This window comes from Thamnophis elegans, chromosome 4, assembly GCF_009769535.1.
Source record: "Thamnophis elegans isolate rThaEle1 chromosome 4, rThaEle1.pri, whole genome shotgun sequence".
NCBI lineage: Eukaryota > Metazoa > Chordata > Lepidosauria > Squamata > Colubridae > Thamnophis > Thamnophis elegans.
This window is the reverse complement of record NC_045544.1, coordinates 112,064,580-112,087,319: the sequence shown is the minus strand read 5'-3', so window position 1 is coordinate 112,087,319 and position 22,740 is coordinate 112,064,580. Positions and strand designations below refer to the sequence as shown.

The 22,740-nt window shown below is 40.2% G+C and overlaps 1 protein-coding gene across 1 annotated transcript in view; it reads left to right on the top strand.

Annotated features, from left to right (window-relative positions):
* The window catches only part of EXTL3 (exostosin like glycosyltransferase 3), a 145,287-nt gene extending 125,972 nt beyond the window's left edge, over positions 1 to 19,315 (top strand). The window contains exons 4-7 of the mRNA XM_032215410.1: positions 9,363 to 9,490; positions 11,077 to 11,221; positions 15,154 to 15,282; positions 15,372 to 19,315. Of these exons, the coding sequence (XP_032071301.1) occupies positions 9,363 to 9,490; positions 11,077 to 11,221; positions 15,154 to 15,282; positions 15,372 to 15,581 (612 nt within the window). The 3' untranslated portion in view covers positions 15,582 to 19,315. The remainder of the gene's footprint in view (positions 1 to 9,362; positions 9,491 to 11,076; positions 11,222 to 15,153; positions 15,283 to 15,371) is intronic.
* The last annotated feature ends 3,425 nt before the right edge of the window (positions 19,316 to 22,740 follow it).

Sequence of the window (22,740 nt, the reverse complement as noted above, 5' to 3'; positions counted from 1 at the left end):
CAGAGAAAGTATAGACTAATCTTAGTTACATCTATGCCACATGTACATTCCCTACTAATAATAAATATTTTACTGGTCATTTTAGGCATATTTGGGCGAATAAGTCCCAAGTATAACCAAAGCCCAGATTAACTCCAAGCATACTCATGATATTCTATGCAAAGTGAGATGTGTAATCTAGAGGTTCTCCTGCAAGTTACTCTTGCCTGCTTCCCACAAATTAGGAGGTGTGTTCATTGTAGCATCTTCTGTATCTTAGAACAGCTGAGTTGAACAACTTTGAACATTGAAGTGTTGTGGAGTATAAAGATCAAATTGCTACGGTATTTTCATGAACAAATCTCAACCCAGTTTCCTTTCACTATTACATTACTATTACAGTTCTATTCTATTTCTAATGGAGCTTTTTAATTTAGGGGTTTTATTTTTAATATATAATGCTTCTTATATGTTGCTCCTGGGGCTACAATTTTGGAGTCTCTGGCATTGGCCAGAGTTAGCTCATTGAAGAAACTTGGCAGTGAGCAACAACAGCTGGAGTGGCTGAATTGAAAATACTGTGTTTAATTGATAAGATGCAACCAAACGAAATCATCCTGAATTCTTTAAGTCATTTAATGAGAGGACTTTACTTTTTCAATGGGGCCTTAATAAGAAGGTGAAGAGGTGATACGACCCTTGAGCACAGATACCAGCTTTGACCTTATCCTGTTTTAACGATCTGTAAATGGTTATAAATATATAGCCACATATTTTCTGCCACCTTACATCAGGAAGATTGAGGGAAGTGGGGGAAGAGTGATAAGAATGATCTAGGTTCATTGATGATAAATACATATATTCAGAAGATTGGTTTCATTAAATGGAAGTAAGTGATGCATAGTGGGGTATGAGATTGAGAACATGACAGGTTTTTGAAATTGAAACCTCTTGACCTTGGAAGAACTATTTGATCTTTCCAAGTGACCAGAAGTGGGTCTAACCTTTAAAAAGGCCATTTTGAGGATAAAATGTTTGGATCTTGAAGCATTTTGCCTACTTTTATGAAAACTAAATTGGTAAGTAAGTTGATGAAAGTGAAAAGAATCAACCCATTTGATCCAGGGATAAGAAAACCCCACTGTATGGCAAAATGAAGCAGGTGAAATAACTTTTACATGGAGTTATATCTTATCTTTATGTGTGATGATTTATGATAGCCACGGATGGCCAACTAAGGCTCTTAAGTTACAGCCTAGCATGATTAAGATATGGTAGGCTCATTTTGTGTAAGGGAGGAGTTACAGGTGGTCATCACAGTAAATGATTGCATACTGAAGAAAGCATGAGGAAAGACAATGAGAAATAGCCATTGTTCTTTCTTCTCTGTTTTTCCATTTTGTTTGTGCCATAAGGGTTGTTGGTTATCTTGGCCTTGCTGCTTCCCTAAGCTATCACCTCTCCCATTTAAACTCTTCCTGCTCTCCTCAGGAAAGTGTTCTAACCATCACATGATAGAGTCCTACAGTACATCTTTGTGCCCCTGTGCCCTCTTTTCAGTTTCTTTTGAGTTGTCCATGTGCCTTCAACAAAAGTGTGTATAGCCAAGACTATGGTTTTCCCAGTTGCAATGTATTGCTGTGAAAGTTGGACCATAAGAAAGGCTGAGCGCCAAAGAATGGGGGCCTTTGAACTATGGTGCTGGAGAAGACTCCTGCGAATCCCTTGGACTACAAGGCGATCAAACCGGTCAGTCCTAGAGGAGATCCATCCTGACTGCTCTTTAGAAGGCCAGATCCTGAAGATGAAACTCAAATACTTTGGCCACCTAATGAGAAGGAAGGACTCACTGGAGAAGAGCCTAATGCTGGGAAAGATTGAGGGCAAAAGAAGAAGAGGATGACAGAGAATTAAGGTGGCTGGATGGAGTCAATGAGCAGTAGGCATGAGCTTAAACTTTAAACTCTTGTTAATGCAGACAACCTCCATCTTGTCACCCCATGTCTGTATCTGAGAGTAGGGGGGGAAATTCCTGGAGCCTCTTCAGTAAAGCTGCTAAGTGATGAGCTGTAATGAGTGATTGTACGATTAACCTTGCTTTAAGTAAGTGTCAAAACACGGTCACAATATACTCTTTTCCATCACTTCTATAAACGCCCACAGAGGTGTTAACAAAAGCTTTTCTAATTTGGTAGAACCTTTTACTCAAAGTTACTAACTATGTTTGAGTCTTTTGGCAAGTCCGCTTTTCTTGTGAAATATTTAGAAGCTCTGCCAAGGGAAGCTTTTATTTGGCACCATTACCATTTGCACCTTGGACTTCTAATTTAAGAAGTGCTTCACAACCTTTTGCAGAGACAGCTTTCCTTTAAAATAAAAAATAAAAAGAAGCTCCTGGCATGAGTGGTAGCCACCTGTTATCACGGTCTTAATGATCATTTAGCACCAGTTCCTCTCACTCAGTACCCTCAAGCTTCAAGAGGGCCAATTTGCTGTTGGCAGCAGCATCTCAGTCACCTGGCATCTTGTCCTTGCCAGTTGGTTGGTTCAACCTATGAGAAGACAGAGTGACGTGACTCCTACCATGCCATTGTTTACTTCTCTGAGTAATGAACTAGAGATGTTTCCTGCTTCAAAGAGGCCTAACGTGTGGATCTTGTCTTTTCTAGCAGGCGCTGTGGCAACTTATGTTTCTCTTCATTCTTTTGCTATTTTCTTGAAAGCAATTGTGGTATTGCAATGGCTATTGTGGAATTACAGAGTGATCCAAGTCAACAGTTTGTTCTGATAGAAAGAGGGGAGAAGGAAACTAAGGAGGTGTGCAGCCTGCTTTGATTTGTTAACAAGGACATTTTCCAGGTGCCTGTGATTTTCTGTGGAATAGGGAGAGGCCTCCGTATCCTTTCCCATTTTTTTGGCAGGAGTGAGATGCTGAGTCAACGTGTCAGAACTCCTCCAAGGGAGCAGACATGTTCCTTGTTCTGACAGGAAATTATATTTGACATTTAATTTGAAACATAAGCACAAAAATTACCCAGTGATAATCTGATAATGGGACCAAGTGAAGCAGAGTTTTGAATTGGCAGGATTAAGTGCTGTTTTAATATTACCTTTGAATTTTGTTTTCGGGCTGACTGCCGGGCTACCCAGAATCTGGTACTGATTCATAGCAATAGCATATACCACCCCATGGTGTTTATAGCACACTCTGGGCAGTTTAAAATGTCAGCATTATTTGCGTCTTGCCTCCAACAACTTGGGTCTTCATTTGACCAACCTTGGAAGGATGAAAGGCTGAGTCAAACTCCAGCTCTGTCAGGATCAAATTCCAGGCTGTGGGCAGAGTTTGCCTGTAATACTGCACTTTAACCACTGCACCACCTGGGCTCTTAATAGACAAGGCTGGTTTGCTTAGTTACTTAATTGAATAAAAATGGGGGGGAGGATTGCATTGATCAGCCATGTAAGCACACTGAATACTATTTTAACTGGTAATATTAGTTTGTTAGAGTTAGAATTAGAATTCTTTATTGGCAGGAAGGAAGGAGGGAAGGAAGAAAGAGGTAAGGAGGAGACTGGAAGGGAGAGAAAGAGAAGGAGAGAGGGTAGGAAGGGGAAGAGGAAGAGTAGGAGTAGGGGAGAGGTAAGGGAAGAAAGAAGGGGAAGGAGAGGAGGAAGGAAGAAAGTAGAGAAGGGAGGGAGGGAGAAAAGAAAGGGAAAATAAGGTGGTGTTAAAACAGGCGGATGGGATGGTAAATAAAGCAACCCAAACTTTATATTATAACCTTTGAAAAGGAATAACAAATGCATAAGAATGACAAATGCAAAGAAGAAGAATAACCATGTGAATATAAACCTCTAATTATATGTAAGAGAATAAAAAATAAAAAATACTTTAAAAAAGAATTCTTTATTGGCCAAGTGTGATTAGACACACAAAAAATTTGTCTCCAGTGCATAAGCTCTCAGTGAACATACAACAATAGTGATAGATCATTATCATAGTCATTGCAAAAATACATTTGAACGTGATATTATTGTAACTATGTCCAATTCATGCCTTCAAATTATTTTGAGGTTAGAAACTCGCTTTTGAAGAAAGAAGGTACTTGTCTACATCTTTCTAGCCTTGCTGTTTCTTTTAGACTGTTGGCCGCCATGGTTTGGGATCCCATTATTCCTCAAGCAGCCACATAGCAAATGCAATTATGTCACAGAACCAAACAAATTTATTTCCATAATGGCACAGTATTGATAGTAATACTACCTTTGCTCAGCGAGGAATTTAGATTTAAATGAGGGAATCGAAGCACAAATCGTCCCATTTGCCGATGACACTAAACTGGCAGGAATAGCCAACATTCCAGACAATGGGCTCAAGGTCCAGATGGCTCTCAGCAGACTTGAACCCTGAGCCCTACCTAAGAAAATGAAATTCAATTTAGCTTTCTCAATCTAGCTGACCTCCAGCAGTGTAGATGACTTCCACAATCTACGACAATGGTCATATTGTCTGCAGAATGTAGGGAACTGTTTGCTTGTCTAACACCAAATATGGATATTCATAAACACTTTTTACAAATTTGCTTATGAAATCCTGATTTCTGCAGACTGGATCTGATAAGTTCCAATCATACACAACTTGATTTGGATATTCTTGCTAGCTTTTTTATACATTGCTGTGACCATAATTTCTAAAGTCACAGTGGGGGGAAATATTAAATGCAGTACCAGATAAATAAAATATTTAGTGTCACATCTGAATGAAATGAATTTAAGGTTAGGTGTGTTTTGATTCTGTCTACTTTTTGGAGTTTGTCTATAGTACTCTACTCAAATGTCAAATATGGCACTTCATCACTGATGTGTTTCATTGATTCTTCTAATTAGCCTATATAATAGGTAATTGTTTTACTAATGAAGAGAAGAAAGACCTTTATGCCACCTAGATATCCAGAGAAAAGGTTTTCAGCTAACAAAATTCTCAGGTTTGATTATGAACCAATTTTGTTGTATACATGATGTAAAATGACAATAAAGGCTATACTATACTACCACGTTTCCCCGAAAATAAGACAGGGTCTTATTTTCTTTTACCCTACGAAATATGGCCTTTGGCTTATTATAGGGGGAAGGCTTATTATTTTCTGGGGCAGGTGAGAAACGAGGTGTGCCTTTTGCCTTTCCAGTTCTGTTGCGCTCCTTGCCATTATGTTCAGGGAAGCCGCTGGTAAAAAAAAAAACCCTTCTCGTGAGTTCAAGCAAACTTCTTGAAGTAGCGAGATGGTTTTTTTTTTTTTTTTACCAAGGGCTTCCCTGGACACAATGGCAAGAAATGCAACGGACCTGGAAAAGTAAGAGGCGCGCCTCGTGGCCCACTGCCCACTTCGCCCCAATGGTAAAGGCAGCCTGCCTGGTTCCCTTCCATGCTGCTCCTTTAGCAAGGGGTGGCAGGTGGGGGGGGAAGCGAAACACGCCTCTTACCTTTCCAGGTCCATTGTGTTCATTGCCCTTTTGTCCAGTGAATCCCCTTGTAAAAAAACAATCTCATGAGTTCAACGCGAGGTTTTTTTTTACAAGGGGCTTCACTGGATGAAAGGGCGAGGAACGCAACGGACCTGGAAAGGTAAGAGGCACGCCTTGCGGCCCAACACCACCCACCTTGCCCCAATGGTAATGACAGCCTGCCTGGTTCCCTTCCCACCGTCCCTTTAGCGAGGGTGGCAGGTGGGGGGAAGCGAGGCACGCGTCCTAGTGCTACCAGAGACTGTAGGCTCCGCTGAGTTCCTCGCCCTTTCGTTCATTGAAGCCCCTTGTAAAAAAAACCTCGCGAGTTGAACTCATGAGGTTTTTTTTACAAGGGGATTCACTGGACGAAAGGGTGAGGAACGCAATGGACCTGGAAAGGTAAGAGGAGCGCCTTGCTTCTCCCCCCACCTGCCACCCCTCGCTAAAGGGATGGCGGGGAAGGAAACCAGACAGGCTGTCTTTACCATTGGGGCGAAATGGGCGGTGTTGGGCCACGAGGACCCAATTGGGGTGTGGTGGATGGTATTTTTTTGCGCGAGAAGGAACAGCGGGAGAGGGTGATCGCATTGCTGGCCTGCTGCTCTTTTTGCGGCGGGCTCTTTTTGCATGGGAGGGAAGGGCGGGGGGTGGAAGCACTTTGCTTCGCCTGCCTCTTTTTGCCCCATAAGCTGTACCAGTAGGTGGTACACTGGTAATGGCGGAGACCGGCTGCACATGCGCTTAAATAGTTGGGGCAGGCTTATTTTTCAGGGAGGGTTTATTATGGCGCATGCTCTGAAAAGCCCAATTGGGCTTATTAGCAGAGCATGTCTTATTTTTGGGGAAACACGGTATATGTTGTTTTACTAATCTTTTACCATATATTCACTGTATATTGTATGCAGTTTATATGGTATATTTGGCAGATTATTAAAAGTTGGCAGTTCGGCAGTTCAAATCCCTAGCACCACGTAATGGAGCGAGCTCCCATTACTTGTCCCAGCTTCTGCCAATCTAGCAGCTTGAAAGCATGTAAAAATGCAAGTAGAAAAATAGGAACCATTTTGGTGGGAAGGTAATAGCATTCTGTGCGCCTTCGGTGTTTAGTCATGCCGGCCATATGACCACGGAGATGTCTTCGGACAGCGCAGACTCTTCGGCTTTGAAACGGAGATGAGCACCGCCCCCTAGAGTCAGTAAAGACTAGTATATATGTGGGAGGGGAACTTTTACCTTTACCTCAATACTGCAAAAAGTATCCAAATGAACATCTTAGATTTAAATCAAATCATACTTTCAGTAAATGTATTCAGGACTACGAGTTCAATATGTTTGCTAGTATCAAGCTGCTCATTTCAGTCGAAGGGGAAAAAAATAACTTTCTTTTTTTCCTACGCAATGTTTTCCGTATATGGGGCTCTTCACACGAAAGTAGCTGGAGAATTGATATAACTGGTTGAGATAATTTCCTAGAACATATTGATTCACAGGCTTTTTGCACCTTAAATATCTCCAAGTAAATATTCTTTCCTTCTCTAAAAATCAATATAGCTGTAAAGGTGCATGATTGTTAGTACAATAATGATTATTGATTGATACCCAAACTACGTGGAACAAAAATATAAAATCTTTTTTTCTAATGTTTGGTCTCTTTTTATTGGTATGTGATAGTTTAAGAAAAAGCCGTTTCAGCTAGCAATTAGCATCCTACATTACGATTATTTGCTACGGCTTGGCTACACTCTTCCCATGGAGCTATTGTTTGTTTGTTTGTTTGTTTGTTTGTTTGTTTGTTTATGTAAAATCTTTCTGAATGCATTCCATGGTGTAGACTATTTTATATTTAAGATCCAGGTAATATAAGGATTAATTTTGCTATAATTGTTGAGAAAAGAACAGCTGGATATTTTTATACTTGTATGATATTACTAATTTCCTTATTTTTAAAAAAATGATACATTCCATCAAGGCAAATATATGCAATGTGTATCGTTTGCACATAATCTAAAGCTTTGCAATTTTCATAAAGATGAGGCTGTAATAGATCCATGTAGAGCTTTGAATAAATAATGTCTTCTATTATTTTATCCATAATTTCCTGTGTTTGGAAGTATTTCGCTCTCACATCCTTCTTACAGAAGATAGATCATGCTATAACAGAAAAGGCCTTTGGGAATACAGTGTAATATTTATTTTATTTTTTAACGTCCAGAGGTCAGGAGAACCCAGAGTTAGAAGTTCTGTGCATCAGTGCATAATAATTGATTAACCATTCTGTTTTTACTGTGCTTTTCCTTCTAATTAATTACATTTTAGCTTTGGATTAATATTTTCTAAAATGCTGCTTGCCTTCTCCCTTCTGTTAGCTGTTGACAGGGGAAAGGCTAATGTTGACTTAATGTAGGATCTTAATCATATCAACTGTCACCCAGTTCTTTTTAACAAATATTTTCCACTGTTAACAGTTTCAGGGTAGGATTTCTTTTTATGACAAGGATCCAAGGGCACTCTTATTTAATGGCCTTTTATTGCCACAGTGCTCTATCTTTCTTCGTAAGCATTGCTCGCTTTAAAAAAAACTATACTCTGGTGATTGTGGGAAAGAGTTATTTATGTTTGTAGCAGTGGGAACTGGATATTTCAGAACAGCAGTTTATACTCTGATTTCCCAAGGAGGCGAACAGTTGCTCTACAATGAACGTATACCCAAGCACAATGAACTCACAAAGAATACACTGAGTAGAGATCAGAGATTTTGCTTCCAGCCAAACCCTGGCTTCCTGTTCAGCCCTACTTGCTTCTTTGTTTGTTTGTTTGCTTGTTTAACTATTTTTTCATTTTCTGATTTGCCCATCTTCCCGGGGTGTGTGTGTTCCTACCGGTGTTGCTACTGGTTTGCTTCCCACACGCACACCAGTGCGCAGTTGACTATAAATTGTTCCGTGCATGTGCTAAGAACATGAAATAATACTAAAAAACATGCCGACAATGGCAGTGGTGACCGTGGAACTGGTTCGGGGTCGTGGTCAGCCTGGATCGCTGCCGGTTCTGTGACCAAGGCCAAATTACCACTACCAGTTCGGCTGAACTGGTGAGAACCAGTAAAAACCCACCCTGCATCTCCCTCAAAGAGGGAGTCTTATCCTAAAGAGACAGAAACAGGCAACAAAATCTTTGGCAACTTGGTGCCAAAATCTTTCTTTGAATAAGATATACCAATTCAAACCATGTACTGTCTGTTTGATACTTTCCCCTTGAAAAGGTTTTATACAAATAAACACACACACACATACACAAAAAAAACCCTAGCATATTTAACCATCACAATAATCAGTAGACAACATGGGGGAAAGGCAGCATCCAAATGGGAATCTTTTCTCATGGTCTGTTGCAGAAAGTTCAAAAAGAACACGCAGGTAGACAATTGAGTGATCTTAAGCACTAAAGTTTAGAGAGGGAGCAGGGCCAGCAGACAATAGAAGACTAAGTTAAGGAGCAAACTGAATTCAAGCACCTTCCCACCGTTTTTCCAAAACTCTATCTTCTCCCCTAAGAGAAATGTAGTTTACTATTCTTCTGCTATGCTTATATACGGTGTTTCCCCTAAATAAGGCCCAGCCTGAAAATAAGCTCTAGCTTGACTTTTTTTGGGTGAGCCTAATAGAAGCCCTACCCCAAAAATAAGCCCAGGGAAAGGGTGTGGCCAGTACAAGAGGCGGCGAGCTCCAATATATCGGATTTATATTTCTGATGCACTTTACGTCATATATCTGCTTAAACAAATTCTGGTGTGATTATATCCATTATGGCCATTCTTAGATATTACACCCTAAAGAAAAGACAAAAAACAAGTCTAAAGGTGTATATATTTTTAGGTTGTACGGACGGAGAAGAATAGTTTGAATAATCGGTTTCTGCCCTGGGATGAGATTGAAACAGAAGCCATTTTGTCCATTGATGATGATGCCCACCTTCGCCATGATGAGATCATGTTTGGATTCCGGTGAGTGAAATCTAATTTTTAATCATCAGCCATTAGGTCTGAATTAATTATCTGTTTCCATCAATATTTGCAGATATGAAGGATTACAATTCCTGTTATCCTTACTTGCTTTGGCCATTTCTGTGCTGACTGGGAATGATAGAATTTTGAAGCTGATGTAGAACTTTCTTCATGTTTGCCATTATAACATTTTTCTTCATGCATTATTATTATTTCCTTTTCTCAATAATAAAAGGGATGTGCATATGTTCTATTTATTATATTTTTAAAGCAGAAGAAGGAAAACAATTATCTTAGGCCTTGATTATCTTCTCTTCCCTCCCATCCCTCCTTACGAGTGAAAATAATATTTCCCAACCTTATGGGATATTTTCTGAAAGATCAGTTATGTGATTCCATTTCTCTCTGTTCATAACTCCCACCATATGGAGACATTCGTTTTTAGCATACTTCATTTTTAGTAACAAATTGCTATTTATACCACTATTAAAAGAGCCTGTTGTTTGCTGGCATGCCATAAACAGCCATGGGAATATCACAGACAGGGACGTAAGCCAATATTGGAAGATAGAGAGCAGCAAGAAGAAGGCAGGATTTTTGGATAAAATTTCCTGTGCAAGAAAAGCAGCTCTTTTCAAATTGTTAAAAGCAACCAAATTGGTTCCAAAGCTTCGACAACTGCTTCAGAAAGATAGAAAAATGTCATTGAAAATCGTGGCTGATTTAATGGTTTGAAAAGAGGTGCTTTATATTCATTCCTGCCATTAAGCCCTCTTAGTCTTGGAACATCTGAATATAGCCCTAATAGGAGATGGTCTCAGGTTTCACTGCCAAAATAAATAGAATTTTGATTGTTATTTGTGCTCAAGATCATACTTTCAGGTTTCCAAGTGATGAAACCCATTCAAAAAGAAATGTGCAAAGTCCATCTTCAAAAAGAAATTTCTTTTATTTAGGTAGGCATCAAATTGGCAAAGTCTGTTTTAATTCTGGGTCTGACACAAACTGGAATTATACCACATAATATTGTAAGTTAGAAACATTCTCGGTGTCTTCAAGGTGGTGTCTCCACCTTCTGTTCTCAGGAGGGGGAGCCTCTGTTCCCATGGGAAAGGTCACTTAGCCAAAACAATCCTCACTATCTATTTGCTCCTCCCTCCCTCCCACCTTAAGAATGTGGCGAGGCCAAAAAAAACCTTACAAAATAAAGAGAAAGAAAGGGGAATAAATGAGTATAATAGAGAGCTAAATAAAATGGCTACACATATGTCAAATTTGGGCTCGACATAAGCAATGAAAAAGAGAGTCAAAGTGTTATATCACTTCATCACTTTCTCTCACAAAAAAGGTTGAGAGCATTATTGTAGTAATATTTAATACATCTGAAATGGAGGGCCATTCATCCCAATTCTAGAAAGTGAGGGTGGAAGAACCCTTTAAACTAAAGTTTAAAATGTAAATGTGTAATGTAGACAACTCAATAATAGCAACCATTGTGATCTGGGGGATTTCTCTCTCTTCCTTTTCTCTCCAGCATGTTCCACCTCCTCTCTGCCTGCTTTAAGTTATTTTGTTTGTATTTGTAGGGTCTGGAGAGAAGCTCGGGATCGCATTGTAGGATTCCCTGGGAGGTACCATGCATGGGACATCCCTCACCAGTCCTGGCTCTACAACTCCAATTACTCCTGTGAACTGTCCATGGTGCTGACGGGTGCTGCTTTTTTTCACAAAGTAAGAGACAAATCCTTAGAGAGAACATTATTTCTTATGATGACTTAGGCCAAACACTTGTTCTAATGAGGAAAACTGCAAGATTACTAATTGTGGAGAATTTAGTTTTTTTCTCAGTTTTCCAAAACAAGTGTAGTCTGGAAATAGTGATATCAATCTGTGACTAGGAGCAATTCTATATGCTATGTGTTGCTGTGCAAGTATTTTGGCTTTGTTGTACTATGTGTTGGAAGTAAAAGAGAGCAGCTACTAATAATCTCTGTGTTGCTGCTCCCTATCAAGGGCCACATTTTATTGTATGGTCAAAATCCTGGGTTTGGACTGAATAGGGTTTGCTCATTGGGATTTTTGATTTTGAGTCACAAATTACCTATTTAATCTCTGAAGCAACTTCTCTTGGGAGCATTACGTTCTTTTTTGAAACTTGATCTTAATCTCTCTCTCCCTCCCCTCTCTTTATAATTATTTATCACCTTTAAAGCCCTACAGGGCCTGGGATGTGAATATTTGCAGAACTGTCTGTCCCTAAAAATGTCTGTCTGTCCTACTAGATCAGATAGAGCAGGGGTGTCAAACTGGCGGCCCATGGGCCAGATGCATCACACACAGACCACGCCTACCCCAGCTCCGCAAAGGGAAAAAATATAGTGGAACATCATGTGACAGCAACATGACACCGCAAGTTTGACACCCATGAGATAGAGACACTCTAGGTCCTCTTGCTGAAATCTTGCGATCTAGTGGGACCTTAGAAGTGGAGAAATGGGACTTTTGTGTGGCTGCCCCTATCTTGTGCAACACCTTCCTGTTGGTGATTTGATGGGCTCATTTCTCCCTTCTAGCTTTTTGGAAGGTCATCAAAGCCTGACTTTTCAAGAAGATGCTGGGATTTTATGGGTGGAAGGCATGGAAGGATGGCAGCTGTGCCTGCTGTCAGGCATTCCAAGGGCATTATAGCAGAGAGTTTTTATTTATTGCTTTTATGATTGTTTTATTTATTGATTGTAATGCGACATACAAATGTTTTAAATCAACAAATAACATATTTTTGGAGTAAAAGACGCAACCTTTCCCTTCAAAAATGAGGCTGAAAACCTGGCTGAATACAGCATTTTTTGCCTCCCTAAACTCCACCCCTTCACCAAAATAGCCGTGCATACCCTTATGGAGGCTTTCAGAGAGCTCCTGGGGGCTGGGGAGGGCAGAAATGAGCGAAAAATTGTCTGTTTTTTTGCCCCCCCCCCAGCTGCCAGCAGCACTCTATAAACCTCCATAAGGCTATGCATGCAATTTTTTTGACAAAAAATGGGCCTGTTTTTGTGAAAAATGGCCTGTTTTTTGCTCATTTTTGGGGTGGGCACCGCTCAGAAGCACTCTGCAAGTCCCCCCTCCAAAGGCTATTCATGCCTTTTTTAAAACATGGGCCCTTTTTCGTGAAAAACGGGCCCTTTTTCACAAAAAACGGGCCATTTTTGGGAGGTTTGCAAAGTTCAAAAACTCCCCCCCACCCCTTTGGAAAGCTCTTTAACTGATTGATGAGAATTACATTGATCAAGTGCTGTGCCAGCAGAAACAAAATCTTAGGTGCTGCAGATTGTCAGCAATTTCCTTCTTCAGCACATGGATAAATACACCTGGGACATTTACCTATCTACCTACTCTCTCTTCCTACCTACTTACTGTATCTCTCTCTCTCTCTCTCTCCTCCCCCCTCCATCTACCTAACTACTCTCTCTCTCCCTACCTATCTATTGTATTTCTCTTTCTCTCTCCCCTCTATCTACCTATGTACCTACCTACTCTCTCTCTCTCTCTCTCTCTCTCTACCTACCTACCTATCTACTCTATTTCTCTGTCTCTCTTCCAATTTCTCTCTATCCCTCTACCTACCTACTCTCCCTCCCTCCCTATCTACTATATTTCTCTCTCTTTCTCTTTCTCTATGTCTATCCCTCTACCTACCTACTGTATTTCTCTCTCTCTATTTTTCTCTCTCTATCCCTTTATTTACCTACCTACCTACCTACCTACTTACCTACCTACCTACCTACTCTCTCTCTCCCTACCTACCTACTGTATATGTCTCTCTCTTTCTCTCCCTCTCTATCCCTCTATCTACCTATCTGCTTTTTAAAAAATTTGCCTCTTCAAAACCTTGGTGCGTCTTATACTCCGAAAAATATGGTACATAAAATACAGCCCTTCCTTTTCTGCTGCTCATGTGTCCCAGAGCTGAGAAATTTAAATAAAATTCAGCCCTATACAATTTCACAGAGTTTCAGTTTTAGCCTTGGTGTTTTCTGATCCTCCAACAGTAGAATCTGTTACCTTACATCAGGTTGATAGTTTTTCTATTAGGTGTGTACATCAGGGGGAATGGGATTCTTCTACCCATCTACAATTGGCCGATGATGGAAAATCAAACAGGAGTCTCTCCTTTATTTCTGGATAGCCTTTTCCAACTTGTTTTTTGATGGAATGGCATATAGTTTGAAATGATTAAGCATGCCCAGCCGTAAGCAGCTTTCACAAGTCTCATGAGACTGGGAAATGATGCAGTTGCTTTAATAACATTCAGAGAAGTGGTTTCTATCTACACTTCTGTGTACTGAAGCACGTCTTTTCAATGGACAGAGAAAAACAGTGAGATTTTCATAGGCCATGACCACATAGAAAACATCAAGTATGGACTTGAAAAACATTCAAACTGCCCTTTTCCTTGATGTTTAGTTGAAGAGCCCTGCAGCATACTGTTTGGGAAGAGTAGTGTTCAATTCCCAAATTTGCATGAACTGAGCTAAGACATTGCCCTCCCCCCCTTTTTTTTTTACAAAATTGGAACTCTTGATTACTCCAACATCCTTGGACTCTGTTTGTTAACTATAGTATGGAATGATTATCTATTTTTTTTTATCTGATAAAAGATTTCATATTTTATCTAGACAATGGTGGATTGTTTAGAAGTATCATCTTTCTTTGTCAAAAATCATTAATTTGAACTGTATTCTATAATACTTAAAAGCAGTTCTCTTTTGTGAAAATAATTTATATGACAAGAAATAAGCTTATATGGAGTGCAGGTGGGATTAGAACAGTGGTGAGATTCAGCCAGTTCGCACCTATCCGGGAGAACCGATTCTTAACTTTCTCAGAGGTTCAGAGAACCGGTTGTTGGAAGAAATCTTCTTTTGTTTTTTTCCCACTTTACAGGGCTAATCCTGTAAGGAAGGCAGGAAGGAAACATTCTGGTGTTGTTTCTAGCTTAATCTTTATTGCTCTGCTTACAGAAACTGCCTCCTAAGGGTTAACCCTTATTACATTGTAACAGCTAAGGCAAAGTGCCCATCGACCTGAGTAATGTTGAGTTGGCCACGCCCATACGGTCACATGACCACTAAGCCACGCCTACCCAACTGGTCATTAGGATAGAGAACTGGTTGTTAAATTATTTGAATCCCACCACTGGACTAGAACTAATCTTGTTTTTCCTGTCTTTGTTTAAAAATAACTTAAAGGAGGCATAAGGAAGCAGTTGCCTTTCTGGTGATTTTGAACTGCAGTATTTATGATCCCTTGATATTAACCATGTTGCCTGGAGCTTATGAGTATTGAACTGCAGGACATCCGGAGGACACAAGTTGCCTATTTCTGCTTATATCCAGATTCATTCAAGTTCTGTTGTTCCAGTGAGAAAATGTATCTAGAGATAATAAATTCATATTTTCACTTTTGATGATGTCACTTTGACTCTTACAGAGCACATATGTTAGCTGTCATGAAACTTTATTATATGTGTGTATCTTGATTAAAGGGTAAAGCTAATATGCTTATCTAATGTCATCTGATAAAAGATTTTGCTTCAGCTTCTTCAGCAAGATTTTCGTACTTTTGTCCTTTTTTAAACATGTGCTCATTTTTCCTTTTGCTTTTAGTACTACGCCTACCTGTATTCTTACGTGATGCCACAGGCCATCCGTGATATGGTAGATGAATATATCAACTGTGAGGATATTGCAATGAACTTCCTGGTTTCTCATATTACTAGGAAACCACCAATCAAGGTCAGTACTTGCTGAAATATTGAGAAAGGCAGTTTCCCCCCAAGAACATGAGTAAAATGTGATCATGTTTCTTGCTCTCTTGCACCCAGGTGACTTCCCGGTGGACTTTCCGTTGCCCTGGCTGTCCTCAGGCACTCTCTCATGATGACTCCCATTTTCACGAGCGGCACAAATGCATCAACTTCTTCGTCAAAGTCTATGGCTACATGCCCTTGCTGTATACGCAGTTCCGTGTTGACTCAGTCCTCTTCAAGACCAGGTTACCACATGACAAGACTAAATGTTTCAAATTCATCTAAGCAGAAAACCCGGCTGTGGATGTCTGGAACTGGCCTATGGACAAGGCAGAAAGGTCAATGAACTGGGGGACGGTTGCCCCTTTCTGTTTATACTGGGACACAAGCTCTGCCAGAACTATATGGCACAGGACTCCGTTGAAGGAGAGAGCTTTGACTCACTTATTCAGAAAAAAATAAAAGACTTTCTTTAGACCCCCAGTAAGTTGTTTCACCAAGGCTATAACTGGGGTTTTAAAAATATTAATTATTATTTAAAATGAAAGTGTTTTAGATATGCCTTTTGGGGAGGAGGGAGGAAGGGGGAGGAGCATTATTTTATTTTCTTCCCAGCCCTAATGATGCGTGGAGGGAAGCAGTGACCTAAGAAATTCCTGTATTCCTCAGTGAGCAAGTTATGCAGTTGGGAAAGTTGGGTTTGGTCACCAGAGGCTCATAACTGCTTGCTCTTTGGTCTTATGTGCTTCAGATCTGCTCGGGATTTCACAGAGGAGATTATACATTCCCTTCACCCGGAATCCCAGATCTCATCTGTTCCCCTTAGTAGCGCCAAGGAGCTCATTGCTATGGTCAAGCTTTTTCCTTCTTTTCTCTCTCACTGACCTCATTGTAAAGCAAGGTCCTCCCAGAACGCTGCCTGTCCTGTGTGCCTGCTGATGGATTATCTCAGAACACCACGGTGACTTCCTGTCTGTGCTCCCAATTATTCACGGCTGCTGCTGTTGCCTCAGAAGAAAGATAGCTGGAACCCCCTTTCTACTTTTCTTTCCCAGATCCTAGATGCTGCTTTTTCTGCCATTAACAAAGCTCTGTCCCACTGTCTCCCTGGCCTTGGAAGATTTGGTTCAGCTCAGAGGTCTTGATTGACAGATTATTTATTAATTCTGTTTTCATGCCAAGTTTCCTTACGGTTAACTGGACCACGGTTTTATCCAATTGACCCAATTTTCTGGGTTTGCATGGCATACTGAAACACAGACTAACCGCGCAGGCTGAGTTTGGGCAGCATGGGAATCTAAACCTGGTGGATTGCTAGTTTGCATTTCAATGTGTCATGTGAATACAGCCATAAAATATGGACAACTATGTTACTTATGAGCATAGTGCCAACAGAACAGCAGTCTAAAAGAAGCAGAGGCTGATCTGGAGTGTAAAAAAGAGTGAGATCTTTGTTAAAACCCTTTGGATGAGGACTTGTAGTGAATGTCATAATTCTACATCTCCAGCATGTGCAGATATTTTCTGTCCCCTTCCTTCCTTTTATGTGCCGTGGGCCTGTTGCGTTCAAGACAGAGAGATGGTTCTGGCTTGCTAATGGAATTTGTATCGATTCCAACCTCTGGGATCAATTCTGCAGACAAAGGCATGAATTCAACAGGCTTCTGTGGCCTAGTTTTTTAGCCCTTTTCCTCCTGGTATCCCTTTTTCACTTTAACTACATTCATAGCCGTTGTTAAAACATTCTGGAAATTTCTTGTTGGCAATGTATGTGTAGCTGAGTCTCAACTGATGTATAAGCTCCATTTCTTTCTACCTTTGTTTTTTTGTGCCTAGATTGCTAGGCACAATACCCCAAATTGCTAATTTTCAAAGAGGCCCATTCCAGTACACACTCTTTCCCAAAGTAGGCCACCAGTAAACAGTTTTGGAGCAACTGAGAAACTGCTGTCATTTCTAAACCCCCTAACCTTAATTGAGTCTTCACTTCAGCTGTTACTTTTCATTTGTGGACAGATAATAATAAATTCCCCAAATCCCTATAGCATCTATAATACATTGGCACTCCTGTAACAAATGTTTCTGAGGGAATATAATTTCTATGTGCCTCTCCCCCATGGACCATTTGGTAATGCCAAAACTTCTGTAGAGTTGCTCTGCTTATTTGTAGCTTAGCTGTATTGAATGTTACCATATTTGGGCAGTATTACCTACCCATTTCCTTTTTTCCCCTTTTAACATTTGATCTAAATTACAAATGCTCAGAGTTATCAGTCCTATCACAGTCTTAAGGAATGGCCAATCCTACCTAAATATATAGTCTCTCATTTGCATGAGAACAGCACAGATCTCACAGATCTTGATAAAGTCACAGAACACCTCTTTGTGGTGCTGATCATTCCTCACTGAAGTGGGTCCTTGCCCCACATTTAGACTGCAGTTATTTAGTGATGCTGCTGAACACATAGGTGGTTGAATGTCTCCCCACCCCACCCCACCCCCGAAGAAAAGGCAAAAGGAAGGGCAAGTTGGAAGTATTTCATCAATCATGCTTGGTTTAAGTTAAGTTTGGCCTGTTGTGACCTCTCTTTTACACATTTAGGTTTGCATGCTCATACAGACCTAAATGTATTCAGGGCGTTGTTCATTATACTCAATTTAAACTAAGTTTTTTGGGAGCGAAGGTAGCTATGTGTTGATGGTATTTTGTCTTATTCTGACTCTTGCTACTTGCTCAGAAAATTACTTCCTGGTAAATATGTGAGTCATCCCATTTTTCAGGCTGAGCAATGCATTTGTTTACCCAGTTCTTTCAGGCATCAATTTTAAGTTGAAGTTGTATTATTTTCTTAAGCTTGAAGTATTTACATTGCAACAGGAGGCTTTCCATCTTTGTGCTATATCTTGCAATTAATCTAAGTTGTTCCCCTCAATAGGTAGGGCTGTCCTGATCATCCATAGTAAGCTGTGATGCTTCTAGACCTCTATCATATATGAAGAAACCCAGATTACAACCCCAATATGCTTCAGTGACATCTGTTCATTTATAAAGTTTATAACACACATACCCTCTCTTGGGTTTTTAAGAATCTACTGGTGATGGATAATCACTTTAAATACCATCCCAAATATGAATTTGGCAATGCATAGAATGTGAAGAAGCTTAGATCGAATCGTACTCTACTGGATTTCATGTTTGATCTGCTGGGAGAATGAACTTGTTGTTTTAATGTATCATTCTTCCAGTGAAAATAAGAAGAAAACGAGCAATCACATGAATTGTCCTTTTTACCAGGCCTTCAAATTAATCAACAGATCTCACCATACCTTGCCCACGCATGATAAAAATTTCCAACCGATAACTCTGCTGTAGTCGATATGCTTTTCTGTCAAAACGGTGGATTTCCTTTCCTTTGAGAAGATGAGCTAACAGGATGGTAAAACAGAGGGAAAACTTCCTGTTTAGTGGCATTCTGGAATGCCAACCACTGTAAATGGCCCTTCCTTTTTTGCTACTCTGCTACAGGGGATTAAAAAAAAAAAAAAAAAAAAAGCTCAGTGAGCATCACATTTTAAATAATGGTTTAAGGGGGAAAAAGTGAGTCTAAAGCCTTGGGGCTCTAAAACCTTGAGCACGATTCTCATATGCTGAATTTTGTAAAAGAATAAAATAAACAGCGAGTTTACCTTGAATGTGTCTAATTGTCAGCCATCCAATAATGAAAGAAAGTTGATAATGGAAAACATGTGAGCCATTCAGATTGAAAAGCACTGGCCCTAAGTGCTCCATTGTCAACCGCTGACCTTTCTGGCACAGAACTGGCCATGGTGCTGAATTGAAAATTAATGAAAAACATCCCTGAGCCATTGAACGTCTTAATTACATTTGCTTTGGTTTGTGCAACTCTTTTATTATTACTATTACAGTGGTTATGTTGGCTGTGGTGTTAGTGATAATGCTATTTGTGGAAATGCACAGATGTGAAAAATAAAATGTTAATTTTATATTTTAGGCAGAAGGATGAGAACTTGTATTGGATTTGGACTCTTAAGGATTTGATCCTTAATTCACAGTTGTACGTATGTTGGCAGTCATAAATCCACATGTAAAAAGCCTTTACACTTTCAAATGGGAGGAGGGAAAACAGGGTTCAACATCTCCTTTGATCTTTACTTGCTTCCTACATGTTTCCACTGTTCACAGAAGTGGCAGCAGTATTCCTAAGAGGACAGAGCCTTCTCTTTTACCCACACCACAGCTGTTGGTTATTGGCAGGAACAGAGCTAGTAGAAGTGATAAAAAATAACCCTGTGCAGATAATAAAAGAGTTTGGTGCTTTTCGAAAAACATCTGTATTGAGTAGATCAAATGCAAATGAGACTGTAAAGCAGGGGTGCCAAACTCAAGGCCCCGAGGCTGGATCTGGCTTGCGGGGCTGCCCTGGAAACAGCAAAGGACTGGCCCGTGTTGCCTCTGCCAGTGAAAACGGAGCTTGCGAGGGCTGCATGCGATCCTCCCAAGCTCCGTTTTTGCAGGCCCAGGATTGTAGGAGGCCGTCGCAGCCAAAAACAGAGCTCAGGAGCCTGTTTTCACTGGTAGAGCACTCAGGTCACCACAAGCCCCCAACACAAGTGACATCAAGCTGGCCACGCCCACCCTGGTTACATCCACCCCAGCCCCCCAAGGTCAAACACAGCCCTGATGTGGCCCTCAATAAAATTGAGTTTGACACCCATGCTGTAAAAGCACATATTCTATAGAAAGAATTGAGAAAAAAATGCTTTGATTCAGGTTTTAAGGAAATACCCAAGGGAGCAACTAAAAAGATGTGCTTTGGCCAGTGGCTTTAATGATTTAGATACAACACGATTGCTGTATTCCATCTGGAACCTAGAGCTTACTACAAGGTGTAATTTCATCCTGGGAACTGTGATGAAGATGAGGGGACAGGAGGAACAAATAGTCCCTTAAGAGAACTCATCTCAGACTTTTGCTGCCTTGGTATCAAGGGTCTCTTCATGGGATGGCTATGTCTAACAGAGGGTGCAAAGCATTAGGAAAAAGCAGTGTGCACTCAAGATAAAAAAAATCTATCATGACTATCAATTTGTGATTTTTTTTAAAAAAAATTCAACATTAACATGAAGCTGAACTGTGGAAGATGGTTGGGTCTTGGAAAACTAATTTTAGCAGCTTTCATTTTTAATGTTATAGCTTTCTTTACTGCATGTTACTCTTGTTTTTAGACAAAGCTTGTATCTTAAAATGGCTCACATCAGTATTAAAAAATACATCTTGCCCTCTGGCTTAGAATCTAAAAAGGAAAAACAGACAAGGGAGTGGGAGTGAAAGGAAATGAGAAAGTTCCTCCAGGCTAGAAACAGGTGTTAAAAAATATATACAAGCGTACCCATGTTGTTCCTGCTGGATTGAGCTTCTCTTCCTCCTCACTTGAATAGTGACTGTTTCAGATATGAATAATGCTTCCTTCCTTCCTTCCTTCCTTCCTTCCTTGTTATGGCTGAAGCTTGTGATTGTAACAGGGCTCTCTAACTTCTTTGAATCCTGAACACATTTAGAATGTTAAATGCATCTTCTCCTCCTCTTTCCAACTGGCTGGTGTGAAGGGAGGATGTGTCCATTCACAAAAACAACTGCAATATGTCAAACAAGTAACAAAGCATCAATGAACAATAATGTTCACAGTCATTTTTTTTCCTGCTGGGAAATTTAATTAACTTCCGAACAAAGCACTGGATTGCTGGCACTTGCCCATTCTAATTTTTTAAAAAATAAAACGTTTGGATTCTGTTTGTACGCCAGATGGATTCATGGATATATTTTTTAATCGTCTTGAATTATCTTGGGACTTTGCAGATTCCAGCTTCTACTTTTTACAATGCTTATTTATATATGAATAATAACTTATGTGGCAAAGAGTCTGGGAGGTGCTAAGAGAGCCTGATCCTGTTGACTTTCATAAGGATTATTGGAGATTATCAGTTTTCATATTATTTATTACACTTAAAGACATAGGGCTGAGTGTAAAGACACTTACTCTGATTTTCAGTGAATCTTGTCCAGATGATTGGTCCTGTAGGTGAGTAAAAGAAATCCTTTAAACATACCTTCGTACCTGGATCAGGGAGATAGCAGTTCTAGACTGCAAAATAACTAGTCTTGATTTCCAGATAGTTAACATGATCTTGTGACCTTAATCAGAGCTTATTCTGATAATGGAACTAGGTTTTGGTTTGAATCATTGTGTTGATTGTTGTTCTGACCCAGGAGCATGAAGCTAACTCCTTGTCCCGACAAAAAACCCTTTTATTAATTTACTGTGAATTCTGTTCGCTCACGTCCAGCAAAATCTTTCAGGATTTACAGTCACAGACCTTATCTGGTTTGGAGAGCTGACAGGCCAATATCTGCAAAACTTGGCAAGGAGTCTGGGAGAATCACGAACCAATTAAGCAAACTAATTGTCTCCTGCAAACTCCCCTCCCCTTTCGCTCCTCCTTTATTTCCTCTGGGAGGGCCAATTCATTATCCACCTGTACTCCCAAGTCGACCTCTATTCTTTAGCTGTTTCCTTTGTCTGGCAACTCTCCGCATGCGCACACTGGGAACAGGCTCCAGCTGTTCTGCCTCACTGATGTCTGACTCTGAAGGCAGTTGATAACTGTCGGACGGGCCTGGCCCCCTCTTTGCCTCTGACACAGAGCCCTCATCAGAGCCTTCCCTGGACTCCAGGACTGGCTCATGTTCCTCCCCAACCTCCACACTGTTTGAATCTGCAGCCAGCTCTGCTGGCCGCTGACGGGCCACAACAATTGCATCTGTTAACTATAAAGGCATTTGCCAATCAAATTTGACTCCTGGTGATTAGTTTTGCATCAACAATTTTCCACTGGTGCTTTTGGGGAAGTCTTAAAAATTCCATACCCTAGCCTACAACATTGGGCTTCCCAAGTATTAACTAGCTCTGGTTGATCTTGTTTTGTTTTTTAATTTCCTTTTCAATATTTTTTTATTTTATTCAGAGTTAAGGTAAAATACAAACTCCCATGCACCCAAAAAAGACATTTTTTTTACAAATATATTATCCTCCCTCAGTTGAATATTAAATGTATTGCAATAATATTGGTTTCCCCCTCCCTTGCAAAGCAGGTCCAAAATGTATAAACTACTATATCTACTTGCTATCAGTTTGCCCTGCAATCCATCTCCTATAAAAATACAAAGTAGTTAACAAGTGATCCAACAACAAAGCTAAACTTTAAAGCCCTCTGTTAACAATCTTTTATTGTATTGAACTTGAAGAAAGACTACAATGGCTTCTTATCTACCATAAATCACCACAATAATTATCTCTGATCAGTCCAGGATGAAATATTCTTGTTTGATTCTTAATAGAATAAATAGGATTTTGGTTGAGAATTT